Source organism: Micromys minutus, assembly GCF_963924665.1.
Source record: "Micromys minutus genome assembly, chromosome: 1".
NCBI lineage: Eukaryota > Metazoa > Chordata > Mammalia > Rodentia > Muridae > Micromys > Micromys minutus.
Window position 1 is genome coordinate 250,774,980 of NC_137969.1, and position 13,699 is coordinate 250,788,678.

Consider the following 13,699-nt stretch of genomic DNA (forward strand, 5'->3'; position numbering starts at 1 on the left):
GCCAGGGATATTCCTGCTGACCCCAACTGCTGAGCTGCTAGCCTAGCCTAGGTCTCCAGGCAGCCACTGGTGAAGGAAATGACTTAGCAGGAAGGGCCTAGAACACACTGCAGAGCCCAGACCGGCCTCACATTCTCACTGTCTTCCTGCCTCAGCCTCTCAAGTGCAAGGATTTTAGGCATAAATTACCATCCCCAGAAGCAGCAAAGAGTCAGAGAGAAGGAGCTGGCTGTACTGGAGAAGTTGGTCTCCCCACAGAGAAAAGCTGTCCTTGAGTGCTCTCAGTGTGTGCTGGCTGCAGACCTATGGGACCAGAAGAAGAGCCCAAAGTGTAACTCTGAAGAGTTTTGCCAAGGCCTGCTTACCCCTGGATGTACTTGTTCTAGATGGGAGCTGTCACCTGTTCCTGTCAGAGGGACTCACTCCCCCATCTGTGTGATATGGATGCCACTCAGAATGAAGGCGATTCTTCCTGGAATTCTCTGGACCACAGGTTTTGGCAAATGTGGCAGTGGATGTTGCAGACTTGTATTTTCCTTCACTCTGATGAGCAGCAGCCTTGGATACCACCTCTGTGTATTCTTACATGGAGGAGATGGAGCTCCCAAGAGGCCAAGTGACGCGCTCAGTTGTAGCTGTTGAGGGATAGGATGGCCTGGGACCCCACCTAAGCTATCAGATGCTCTGGCTGGTAGACAATGACAGCAATGTCTCTCCCTTCATCTGCACACCAGAACATTCCACAGGTGCAATGGCGCTTTAACACCAGGGCATCACTAAGTGACATTGGTTATCCTGGATCACAGCAAGAGAGCAAGCCATCCTCTGTATGGCCACAGCCAGATAGGTGAGGTGTTGGCCTGGAAACTGTGGCCAGTCTAGTGGGATGGGGCCAACAGAGGAGCCTGTGCAAACTTCATGCCATACTCTGACACTCTCATAGGCTCCAAATCCAAGTGCTTGGCTTCCCAGGGTACAAATCTTAGTGTTCTCAAGACTAAGTCACAACAGACTGCTCAGTAACAGTCTGGCCTTGGACAAGTCATGTTTGCCTGTTTGCAAACGTGGACAGGTGGGTAAGGTGAAGCCAGGTTCCATTATGGCTGGGTCTCCCCTGCATCGCTGGTGGCCCAGCTCAAGCCTGTGCTCCCCACTCTAGCACCTCCGAGCATCCAGCTTGCTGCAAATAGCATGTCACACACACAAACTCTCGTTAGGTTGTTAGACTGTCAAACAAGGTAAAAAAGTAATCTCAGGGAGGAGGGCGGCTTCTCTGGACAAGCGGCCCACACAAAATGATCCCTAAGAGAGCCACCAGAAACAATGACTTGACCAAATTCTTAAGAAAATGGCTGCATCTAGAGAATATCATTCTGAGTGAGATAACCCAGTCACAAAAGAACAGTCATAATATGCAGTCACTGACAGTGGGATGCTAACCCCAGAGGCTCGCACTGCCCCAGAAACAACTCACAGACTGTATGAAGTCCAAGAAATAAAGAAAACAAACAGAAAAAAACAAACAAACAAAAAAAAAAAAAACAAAACAAAACAAAAAAAAAGACTGCCTGTAAGCACCATGGGATTCACAACTGTATTTTCTGAAGTGTTCCCCCTGCCACCTCAGCAAGGGGAACAGCTACAGCCTCAGCAGTAGGTGAAGTGTCCAAGTATAGTGGGACAGACAGTGGCAAAGGAAGGAGTACAACCAAGTTTATTATTTTTTGCCTAAAGATGATGCAAGAACAGAACACTCAGAGTGGCTCTTGCCTTCAGAGAGGACAGACACCTCAACCAGGGGCTTTCCCTGAGATACGGCTTCTGCTTTTCCAAAACTCTGAGTGGTGGCTCATTGCATGCAGCCAGCCCAGAGGGAGAACGCTGAGGCCTGGATGGCCGCTCTTTTCTGTCTAGCTATGGTCCTCCGGCCTGAGGCATGGCCAGCACACTGTTCTGGCCTGCCCTCCACTTCAGTCAAGTGTCAAAGCAAAAGCATCTGCAAAGGCAACAGACTGTCCTTAGAGGCAGGTGGTTGGGAGAAGCCACCACTGGGCTGTACAAGGTGGAGGAGTCAGGACCATTTGTGGGAAAGTTAGTACACTAAGGGCAACAAGCATGATTCTGGAGTGGACGGCACGCGTGATCTGGGGCTTAGTTACCTCAGCCTCAAGTTTCATCCACAAGACTCAGGTTAGTAGAAATGACCCAGCCTGCTCCATAGTCAGTGTGAAAGCATAAGGCTGCACTTTCCACCCAGCTTTGTGGTGTAGGAGACTGAATTCAGGGCGTCATGCATGCTAGGCGAGTGCTCTACTTCTGAGCTACACCTCCAGGACAAAGCTGATGACTTCCTAGTCAAGTAAGTATAAAGCATGTACATGTGTATGTATGTGTGTGTGTGTCATGTACATGTGTATGTATATGTGTGTGTGTGTGTCATGGGCTGGAGCAGTGGCGTTTCCCACCACATGTCTCTTTGTCAGTTTTTCACAGCAGTTTTCAGTTTTACAATAATGACAAATCCTGAATCAAACACAGATTACTACAGGATCTTGCTAGGTAGCCCAGGCTGGCTCAGACCTTGTATCTTAGCCTCCTGAGTACAGAGATTATAAAGTGTGCACCACCATGACCAACTGAGCATACACACTGGAATACATTTAGAATTTGTTCTGGAACCCTAGGCTGCTAGGTGCACAGTCTTCTGTGGGCCAGGGAGGCACCACATCTGGGCTCTTTGTGGGAGAGATTCTGGGCTGGGTTTCTATCTGACCGCACATTAGCATCACCTGATTACCCTTAGCAGAAAGCAGACGAAGAGACATCACAGAAGAAACAGCATCCAGAATGCACAAGTGCACAGAGACCCAGGTCCAGGAATTACCACGTGACAGAAGCCTGTTGGGAGTGTGACTTGATTTGACAGGGTAGGATGATGGACAGGTTTGTCATAAAAAGAGGCATTACTGGAAGTGGAAGGACAGCTGCCGGGGCACCATGAACTCCTTCACTGTTTCCTCAGTGACCGCCTTGCGTCGGGCCTGGTGCTCTGCGATGAGGGGCTGAAGGACATCTATGAGCGTCTTCTTTAGCTCCCCAGTGAGCATGGCTCCGCTGGTGTAATCCTGCAAGGCAGATACCACGAGCTGTGCCTTCTGTGGCCACGCCCTCACCCCCTGAGCTCTAGCTCTGCCATGTCCTTTCATGAGTGATGATGTAGAAAGGGTCAGATTAACCCGGGTCCTATAGGACACTAAAATATCGTGTTTCCCGTCTTTCATGTTTGTTTTACCTTAGATTATTATTAAATAAACTAGAAGCCCCAGAAGCCTGGTTTCTAATGAGAGACATACAGGGAGAGCAAGTGGACGCAGAGGAAAGTGAGGAGGAGCTGGGAGGAGTGGAGACCATCATCAGAATATATTGCCACATAAAAGACAGGACTGATGCAGCTTCCAGCCCATTGGCTCCTATGTGCATTGGAACTTTTCCCTGACTGTGCCACTCTTTAAGTGGACAAAACAAAAACTTAAAACACAGGTGGCAGCAAACTGGGGAAAACTGCCTGCACTTCCATCCCACAGGTATTAACCTGCTAGTGAAGGGGCACGTCTGAGAATTTCCCTGAGTCTCATGTAGCTCTCTCTAGCTGTCTTCTCACCTCCAGTTTCCTTTAGTGTCCTTCGCATTGGTTCCCATGTCACTACAACCCTTTAAATACTTATTCCCATAATTAAGCTCAGGCAGAAGGATTGCCATGAGTTTAATGTAAGACTGGTCTACACAGGGAGTTCCAAGGCTATTCAGTGAGATTCTGTCTTACACAATAACAACAAAAGATATTACCACAGTGGTCAGTGCCCGTGGTGGCTCTCACAGTGGTCAGTGCCCGAGACAGCTCTCTCTGGCCACCATTCCCACATTAGTGCATGTTTGCCCATTTTTCTGCACTGTTTCTGTGTCTTTGGTGAAAAGCTGTTTTCTATTCCAAACAATCTCCTCGGAAAACATTCCAAGGCCAAGGCTCTGCTTTGTCTAAACCTGCTTCCTTAGAGGCTGTCCTGGGACTATGGACACCCAAGTTTTCTGCCAGTACGCAGCTTTACCAACATTTCTCTCCTGACAAGGAAGACAAACCTCTTTATGCTCATACTTCTGTGAACTATTCAAGGCTTCTTCTCATGTGGTTAAAAACCTGAGTGATCTTACCTTGTTTTGTTTTACGTATGAAACACTATGGATTTTTGGTTACTTTGTATAGGGACTATGTTCATCTCCTTGGTATTGTTCCAACTTTGGCATACATGCTGTTGAAGTGAGCACCTACTGTTTTTTAAATTTAACACCTTGCTATGGAGCCCAGGCTGCCTGGGAATTCACAATCTTCCTGTTTCAGCCTCCTGAGTATGTAGATCTAATTAAGTATGAACCAGGCCACTGAGGACGCCCCTGCAATGCACAGGGCCTGCTGGGCTTCGGGCTCCTATGGGTGGGTGGCAGGGCTGGGGTCAACTCACCTTTCTGATCTGCTCCAGCCTGTCATCATCTTCAAGGAAGAAGGTTAGGTACATGAAGGACACATCCACTTCACAGTTGCCCCCAAACTGCCTGTGCTCCTCCACGGTGTCTCTTCCTCCAGAAAATGCATGCTTATTGACCTGCACCAGCAGAGGCCAGTCAGAGTCCCATACTGTCCCTGGACATTGGTCAGGGCCCACTAGTGACTCATGGTGAGAAGCAGGAGAGCAGGTGTTTGACCCTCCCCCCACAGCCCCCCATTACCCAGAGTACAGAACAGTCTGGAAACCAAAGCAGACTGGGACAAGATCTAGGGAAGAGCCAAAAGGTTCTTCAGATTTGGCGGCCAACAGAAAGAATGGCAGATGAGGCTGTACCCACGGGTGGTAGAAAAGTAGGCCCCAATGTCGAATGTACATGAGCCACGTAGTCAGAACACAGCTGAGGGAAGCTCCACTCTCAATAGGAGGAGGCAGGAAAGGCATGTAGGGAGGTCTACACCCTGAAACACTTGGTGTGTCAGAAAGTCTGGTTAAGAGAGTCCCACCTGGGGCTGGAGAGGTGGCTCAGGGGTTAAGAGCTCTGGCTGCAATTTCAGAGGACCCAGGTTTAATTCCCAGTACTCACATGACAGTTCACAATTGTATGTAACACCTGTTTCAGGGAGATCTGACACCCTCATACAAACATACATGTAGTCAAAACACCAATGTACATAACAAAAAAGCAAGCCCCAGATGGGTGTTGAGAGATGGCTCAGGGGTTAAGAGCACCGACTGCTTTTCCAGGGGACCCGAGTTTAGTCACCAGCACCCACTACTGTCTGAAACTTCAGTCGAGGATCTGATAGGCTTGTCTGGCCCCTGCAGATACCAGGCACTCATGCGATGCACAGATACACAAATGAAACACTGATACACAGAAAAACAAACAAACCCAGAGACTAATGAGCTGAGCACAGTGATAGGCACTTACTTTAACATACAGGAGGCTGAGGCAGGAGGATTGCTTGAGTTCAGGAGTTCTAGGCTTTCCTGGCAACACAGAGAAACACCATCTCCAAGCAAACAGAACTAAAGAGAAGAGCTGGATGTTGTGTTGTAAACCTCTAACCCTGGCACTCAGGAGGCCTCTGCAGGTGAATCCCTGGGAGTCTGAGGCCAGCCTGGGCTAAAAGGTGAGATCCTGTCTCCGAAAAGTAAGCAAGTAACTAAGTGAGTGGATGGATGGATAGATAGATAGCTATGAATATTAAGGAATAAAGGTCACCAGTCTTTGGATCCTACAAATGCTGCCTGGATTGCTAGGTAGTTTCCATAGTCATGTTTTGTCTGAATATTTTGTCCTTGTACAATGGTCCTAAAACCTAAATTCTCTTGGAGAACTGCTTGATTTCCAGGCTGTTGACTTACGAGAGCAAAATGTGCCCAGAGATGGGTAGACTCAGTGTCCACCCTGCTTTATGACACACAGGAGACATTTCCGTGAGTTCTGTGAGCTCTTCCAGAGTTAATGAGAGCTGAATGGGACTGTGGGGCCCCTGGTGCAGAGCTGGTCTGGCAGAAACACAGATGCCACAGTCTTGTGGCTGGCACAGGGGTAGGCTTAGGCCTTGACTTCTGAGTGCTGACCCAGAAAGGAAGCACAGAACTGAAGACTGTAAGACACCAAGCAGTTGGGTGTCCACTGGAGACCCACCTGGCAGGCACAGAAGGGCTCTTGTTGACTTACAAGGCCATATAATCAGGGCCTCTGACTGTCGGCAGCTGTGTTAACCAGTGGCTAGTCTTCACTATAAGACTGACCCTGCTGCTGGAGGCAGTTCAGCCCAGCTCTGAGCTGTGGAGACTGCCTGAAGGTCCTCTGCCATGGTGACTGACTGGAGCTGAGATGGGCTCTCAGGTCCCTCTGGTTCTGATCTTGTGCATGCTGCTCACCTAGCCCTTGTGTCTCTGTCGATTTTGGCAAATGAAAAATACTCCAGGGCTGGAGAGATGGCTCAGTGGTTAAGAGCACTGACTGTTCTTCCAGAGGTCCTGAGTTCAAATCCCAGCAACCACATGGTGGCTCAGGGCCATCTGTGATAGGATCAGATGTCCTCTTCTGGTGTGTCTGAAGACAGCTACAAGTGTACTTGTAATAAATAAAAAAATCTTAAAAAACAACAACAGCAACAACAACAACAAAAAGAAACCCAAAAAACTCCAGAGTCACAGACTGCTTCTAAAAACCAACTTCTCAAAACCAAGCAGAACATGACTGCACACCTCACTTCCCTTCTCCACTCTGCATTCTGGAAGTTTCAGATAAAAGCAAAAGAGAAAGAAAAATCCCCCAAATCCCCAATCCTACCAGCTTCTGTGTTAGGCAGGGCTGGTGGAGGACATTTCCGGAGGAAGAACTAGAAATTAAAGTCCCCATTGTCAACCAGAACCCGTGGGACTTTCCGGAAGGCTTGGGGCTTGGCAAGGACTCTGACTATTGTATAACATTCCCCAAATATGTTCCTCTCACTCCACTTCGACTTGGGTCCAAAGGAAATGTCAGTGACTTCCTGTAGTGCTGAAGGCTCACCAGCAGCTCGCCACACAGCACTGGGCTCTGCACCATGTGGGTGTGTAAACTCTTTTCTAGTTCTAGTTTCCAAAAGACTTGCAAATATTTGCCAAGTACCCAGCCTGTCAGACGGGGCCCAACTAGACATGGCAGTCTTGTTGGAGGGAACTTCCTAGTTCTGTCCAGTAGAGCATTAAAGAGAACAGCAGCCCTCGCCCTGGAGCAATATGCCAGGGCAGGAGCTGTGCATCGAGTGGCCAGACTCTGTCCCCTGATTCTACTTCAGCAGCACAGCCCAGCTTGGTGCTGCACACCATCAGTCCCAGAACTCACAGAGCAGAGGCCGGTAGATCTCTGCCACAGCCTGTTCTCAGACGGTCTCAATAAACAAACCAGCACTCCCACAAGCTGAGAGGGAAGGAAACTCAAGATATCAGCATAATAACTGGCCTGCTCAGTCTGACGTTCAGATAGAGGTGCATCTTTTAAGTAATTGAAACAGCTTCATTAATCATGACGGTAAAGAAAATACCAAGACTCTGCTTCTGTGTCAACATGCTGGTGAGAAACACAGAAAAAAGGAAATAGAAAAAGCCTGCAGGTTTTCACCTAATGACGGGGATCAAAGACTAACGAATTCCCTAACACCCAAAACCAAAGGCCCAAACTCCCAATCCACACAAACCTGAGCTCCCTTGCAATGTGCAAGGGGGTGGAGTATGGGTGGGTGCGGGGCATGAGACTCAGCATTGCTGTGAGTCCAAGGTGTCTGTGATGGTGTGTTCAGTGAGCCTGTGTGCTTTCTGCTTCTCCCGGGCTCACCTTGCTCTTGATCTGCTTGGCTGTGTCAGTGAGGAAGATGGAGGAGTTGGGGTCACTGGCACTCATCTTGGTTTGAGCCCCCTGCAGGGCAGGGAAGAATGTGGAGTGCAGCAGGGCAGGTTTAGGATGGCCAATCCTGGGGGCCACGTCCCTCGTCATTCTGAAGTACGGGTCCTGAGTGGAGACAATGGAACCAATGGCCGGGCTCTGGCCAACAAGCAACCCTGGAGGAGCCGCCCTCACAGGAGGTTGTGAAGCTTGCAACCAGTTTCAAACCAGCTCCTCTTCTTCAACACCCTCTCCAACACCTCCACCCTGTCCAGGAGTCTAAAACCGCAGAGGCCCCAGCTCTGCCTCCCAACCTGGTCAATGGCACATGGGATGAGGCACTGGATATCCGTCCTGTCTCCGAAGATCTTCGGGAAAGAGTTGCTGAATGACGGTGCAGCCTGAACTGCAGGAAAACTGATTTTCCCTGAAAGAAGGGAGACACTCTTATTTGTTGGGCCAACCAACTGCTCTGGGTGATTAACCCAGTTAAAGGAATAGACAGTGCCTCCCCTCAACCCCCACTGAAAAAAACTAAAGAAAGCTGAAAAACACAGGAAGGGAGATAGCAAGTGTGGCCCACCCCAGACCCCATCAATCTCTACGTGGTACTTTTCAGTGTGCTCAGATGTGTCTACACCATGCACTGTGTGTAACATACTCTCCTTCAATGCATCTAGCTGTCATGGCTACCAGTGCCACCCTTAAGGGCACAGCACCACAGTGGCTATTCCCAGGAGCTCGCTGCTTCTTCACAACTCCATAGCAAGGCATCTCTTCCCACTTTACAGACGTGAATTCAGGCTCACGGAGTCCCTGTGGCCTGCACGGTGCACAGCATGGGAGGAGCTGAGTGAGGACTGAGCTTGGTGCCAGGGCAGGCAGGGCAGTGAGTCTTCACAAGACGCTGCTCCTGGACTGCTCACCTCGTCTGTGGGATCACCCTGACCGGACTTGTGTCAAGTGTGTCTCAAAAGCATCAAGAGTATGCTCCAGTTGCTGAGAATGAATCTGACTCAACTATCCAAGAGGAGGTGAGGGGACAAGAGCAGGTGAGCACAGAATAGAGGTCCTCTCACGAGTCTTAAAGAGATCATGGCCTGCAAAGGCCAACACATTGGAATGACAGAGACACATAGAGGACATAACCATGGCATACAGTTGGCAAATACAGTGAGGAGGAAACCATGAAAGTAGAGTAGAGGAGCGGGGAGGAACTTGCAGTTAGTCAAAACCCTTATCTTTATATATGGTTAACTATTTATTTGAGATAACTAGCTTGGAACTCACTATATAGATCAGGTTGGCCTCAAAATCAGAGATCTGCCCACCTGGCCTTTAAATGCTGGGATTAAAGGAGTGCACCAACTCATCCAGCTAAGAATTCCTGTAACTGGGGAAACGGGCCCAGTGAACGCTCTGAGAGCAGCAGTCCACATATCTTCCTGTAACTCTCCTGGGCCCTTCAAGCCCTACAGAGATTGGGGTCACACCAGCATGCTGAAGAACTCCAGTCAGTCTTCTGTCTGAGTCTGGTGGAACACCCACCTCTGAGTCTCTGGGCTGAGCATGAGGCTCTGTGGTAGCATTTGTTACATGCATGAATCTATCTCTTAGAATGCACACATAGATGCACACAGCAGGTATGTCAGCTCATTAGCTCAGGCTTTGGTGTTGCTGCGTAGTGCTGGCTAGCCGCCTCTCAGCTCTGCCTGTTGCCCTGAAAGGGGTCCCCAAGCAATAGGTCTCCTTACCAATGCAGTCACTGTCAGTGAAGCCGAAAATGCCTTTCACTTGGTTGAAAGTGACATGCTTCTGAATCTTCACCACATTCTTGTAGAAGCCTGGGCTCTGCCTGCAGAGACAAGCAGAAACACACCTGAGGTGAAAGGCAGTCAGGCTAAAACTGGGTATCAGTGGGGCATGGCGCCAGAAACACTGGGTACCACATGTGTTCAGCCCGTGTGTAACAGAAATGTATGGAGAAGTCATCTGTAGTCCTACAGCTACAGCAGCCACACCTCTAGCCGGTGCTGGGAAGACCTGTGCAAAGGTCAGAACAGAGGTAGGCGCAGAGGGCAGAGCTGACAGGAACACCCACATCTTGCTGGGCCAGTGCTCAGCATGCTGTGTGGATCTCAAGGAAGAAGCCCCACAACTGTCTGCTGAACGTGACAGTGTGGTGAGACACATGTGCCTGGCCGGAATGCTCTGGAGCCGATGGGTGCAGCAGAGGATTTACCCTGTGCAGATGCTCCTCTCAGCATCTGGCACGATTCCCTACTACAGTTGTGGTACTCTGTCCTTTGGGTAGGGCTGGCATCATGTTCAGCAACAGGGACTGGTTTGAGTACCATGACTTTTCTGCATGGTGAAGATCACGGGTATGATGCTGAGATCTGTGGTAGCCATTCTGATACCAGAGGAAAAGCAGGCTTTGGCAGAGCACAGACATCAGCAGAATCCAGAGCGATTTCTTCTTTTACTAAAGTTTTATTTGTGAGTGTTTTGCCTGCATATAGGTGTGTATGTGCACCATGAGCATGCTCAGTGGTTGCAGAGTCCAGAAGCCTCTGAGACATGTCCCTAGTCCTCCTCCAGTGGCTTACACTGGACTTGTTGACAGCATTCCTTTCTTCAGCCTGGCCCTTTGTTAGGCACTGGAAGGACAGAAAGGGGGGAGGTGTGGAGTGAGTGCACGCAGGGTCTTTGGAAAGTCGGTTGAATGGTGTTTTGCTGGGGTAAACACGTGAAGGAACGTTTTGTTAAAGTGGACACGGGTGTGAAAGGCTAAGGCTGACTTGTGAAGGAACGTTTCACTGAAGCAGACACAGGAGCGAGGATGTTCTGCTAAAGCAAGCACGTGAACAGATACATGATGGAGTCTTTGCTAATGACACACATTGTGTAGTTGAGCTGCATTTGTCAGAGCACCCTAAATACTTCTGGTAGTGTGCTGCAGTTTGTTGCTGATTCCAGACAAGGCTGATTGGATGTACATGCTGAGGCAAGGCACTTGAAGGATGTGATGGTTAGAGGGAATAAACAGGACTTGATGGAGTGACAGAGACGGGGCTTGGCTTGTTGGTACAGCTAGCTATGCGACACTTCTAGGTTTTGAATCTTCACTTTGTTTTCCTGAGAGAGGCATAGCTGAGAACTTCTGGTGTTCCTGGCTCCCATGTTTATATGCTCCGTTCCCAGCTGGGGAATTGTGTGAGGATTGGAAGCTGTGGCCAGGAGGAGTTTGTCACTGCTCTGAGGTTTCAAAAGCCCACACGAGGCCCAGTGCTTCTCTGCTGGCTGCCAGTGGATCAGTGTGTAAAGCCCCCAGGCGCTGCTCAACCCCAGTGTGCGGCCACTCCCTGCCATGAAAATGATCTAAGCCTCTGAAACTGTAAGCCAGACTCCAGTTACATACTTCCTTCTATAAGAACTGTCCTGGTCATGGTGTCTCTTTATAGCAACAGAAACCCCAAGATATAGGCAAACACTCATACACATGAAATACAATTCTCATCAATTATGAGTGTGTGGTACTGTCATAGTGGAGAAAAGTAACCAAGACACATATGATGTGGCTCAGTTAATAGGCACAATCTCCCTTGAAACAGATAGTCTTGGCTTTTCAAATGAAGGCTGAAGCTTGAGGCATAGGGTCAGCAATGGGTATTCTCTGGAGCTTCTACTTAGAAGCCAGCAGAGGTTCAGGCTCTGGGAGAGCAGGGTGAGGGTAGGAGCACCCCCTCATCTAGCCATGCAAACAACAGAACAGTGCAGTGCCACAACCTTTGGGAAGACACAGTCTGTCTGCTCCTAAGACTGAACCAGTGTGTGCGGAAGGGTCTTCTGGAAAGTAGCAGCTATGTGTCACTGAGGAGACCTGCAGAGGTGTCACGCATCCTGGGGATCAAGATGACTGCACATGGATCACCTGAAAACTGGCTTCTACCTAGATCCTGAGGCACAAGACATTCCTTGGTCAGAGCAGAATGTAGCCCACAGCCTTCCCAGAGGGGACAGCCTCCCCATGACTCTTACCAGTGTCTGATACTGCACGTCAACAAGAGGCATACTGTGTCCCACAAGTGAACAATGGGAAAGACCTTCCATCCACACATGGGATGCAGACTTGGAAGACAGTAAACAAGGCACCATTGCCCAGGCACACTAGGTGCCCACCATGGCTTGCGGAGCATCAACTCAGAAAGTGCCCACAAGCCTGGCAGCATGTGCCATCATTTCTAAACCTCTTTACTTCTACTTTTCCTGATTTCCCAACATGGTGACCTCACTGTCAACTAATTGTTAACTGACTACCCCTTTAGAAGATGAAGTGTAGTGGCTGCAAATGTTGGTGACTAGTCAGACATTTGCCTAACTAACACTCATAAGGCTCACAGTTCTATTTCTAGCAAAGAGAAAGAAAAAGTAGATACTTGTGCCTACTTGTTGGGTGACTATTCAAATGTTGCTGTAATCAGCATTTACCTGTCCTACAATAGATGATCAATAACTTATCTGTGGAATAGAGGAGCAGATGGATTAAGAAGTACCTTGTGTACTCAGGTTGCCTGTGGAAGCAGTCAGGATGAGTCCAGCCCCTCAGCAAGCTCTCTCTTATGCCGCACCTCACCAGGGCTACACCCTCCACAACACAGAGGTTGGGAGCTATAGAGACTTGCCCAGGAGAGTGAGACCAAGAGTGAGACCAAGTGAGAGGAGCAGAGCTGGGGCTGGGTCACTGGAAGGAAGGTCCTCTCTGAAGTGTGTGCAGGAGGCAGGGAGAGGGAAATATGGATTGCTTCCCTCCTTTCCAAGAACAGCAGAGCCTGGCTTCCTTGTATCTGTAGCTCCAAAGGACCAAGAGGCTTGTTAGATCACAGATAAGAGTCTAGATTGAATGTAACCCAGGCAAGTGAATGCTCAAGTGCTTAAAGAAGTTCTTGCTGGTGTAGTGGCACACGATCATAACTGGAGCCCATGTACTTGGGATCCAAGGCCAGGGCAACAAAGTGAGACCTCCTCTCGAGAAGAAAATGAGAAAAAATTCTAAACAGGTAGGACATGTTTTCTAATATTCAACTTTACCCCATAATCCTAAAATGAGACAAAGTTCTCACTGGGCCCAGGTGAGCAGCAGTTGGGAGCTGAGACCACCAGAGACACAGAATGCCATGCCCAGAATGTGCCAAAAGGAGCCTGTGGCCTGCTCCTGGCCTCTTTACTCATTACGGCATAGTTTTATTCATAGACTCTTGTTCCCATTTGGTCACTGTGCTGTTTTGTGTCAAGTTGGCACAAACTAGAGTTGTCTGAAAGTAGGAAACTTCTAATCAGAAAAGGTATCCATAAGATCCAGCTGTAAGGCATTTTCTTAATTAGTGACTGAAAGGGTCCAGTCCATCATGGTGGTGGTGCATCTGTCTCTTAATGTTTTACTGCTGTGAGCAGATAGATGGTCATCAAAGGAAGTCATAATAGGAACTCAAACAGGGCAGGAATCTGAACCAGGAGCTGATGCAGAGGCCATGAAGGGGTGTTACTGGCTTGTTCCTCATGGCTTGTTCAGACTGCTGTTTTATAGAACCCAGGACTACCAGCCCACAGATGCACCAAGGCAAGTCTTATAAGGACAACATTTAATTAGGGGTGGCTTCCACTCCCTAGGCCAAGCATATACAAACCATCACAGTCTACAACATAGAAATATAAGCCAAATAACCCTTTCCTTACCAAGTTGCTTTTGGTCCTG

The 13,699-nt window shown here is 48.9% G+C and overlaps 1 protein-coding gene across 2 annotated transcripts in view; it reads right to left on the reverse strand.

Annotated features, from left to right (window-relative positions):
* Nucleotides 1–1,672: 1,672 nt before the first annotated feature.
* WARS1 (tryptophanyl-tRNA synthetase 1) overlaps nucleotides 1,673–13,699 on the reverse strand; it is a 30,999-nt gene continuing 18,972 nt past the window's right edge. For both annotated transcript variants that reach the window (XM_080941006.1, XM_080941007.1), the window contains exons 7-11: nucleotides 9,699–9,799; nucleotides 8,259–8,371; nucleotides 7,897–8,070; nucleotides 4,518–4,658; nucleotides 1,673–3,125 (exon numbers count right to left, since the gene is read on the reverse strand). In XM_080941006.1, the coding sequence (XP_080797132.1) occupies nucleotides 2,964–3,125; nucleotides 4,518–4,658; nucleotides 7,897–8,070; nucleotides 8,259–8,371; nucleotides 9,699–9,799 (691 nt within the window). In that variant the 3' untranslated portion in view covers nucleotides 1,673–2,963. The remainder of the gene's footprint in view (nucleotides 3,126–4,517; nucleotides 4,659–7,896; nucleotides 8,071–8,258; nucleotides 8,372–9,698; nucleotides 9,800–13,699) is intronic.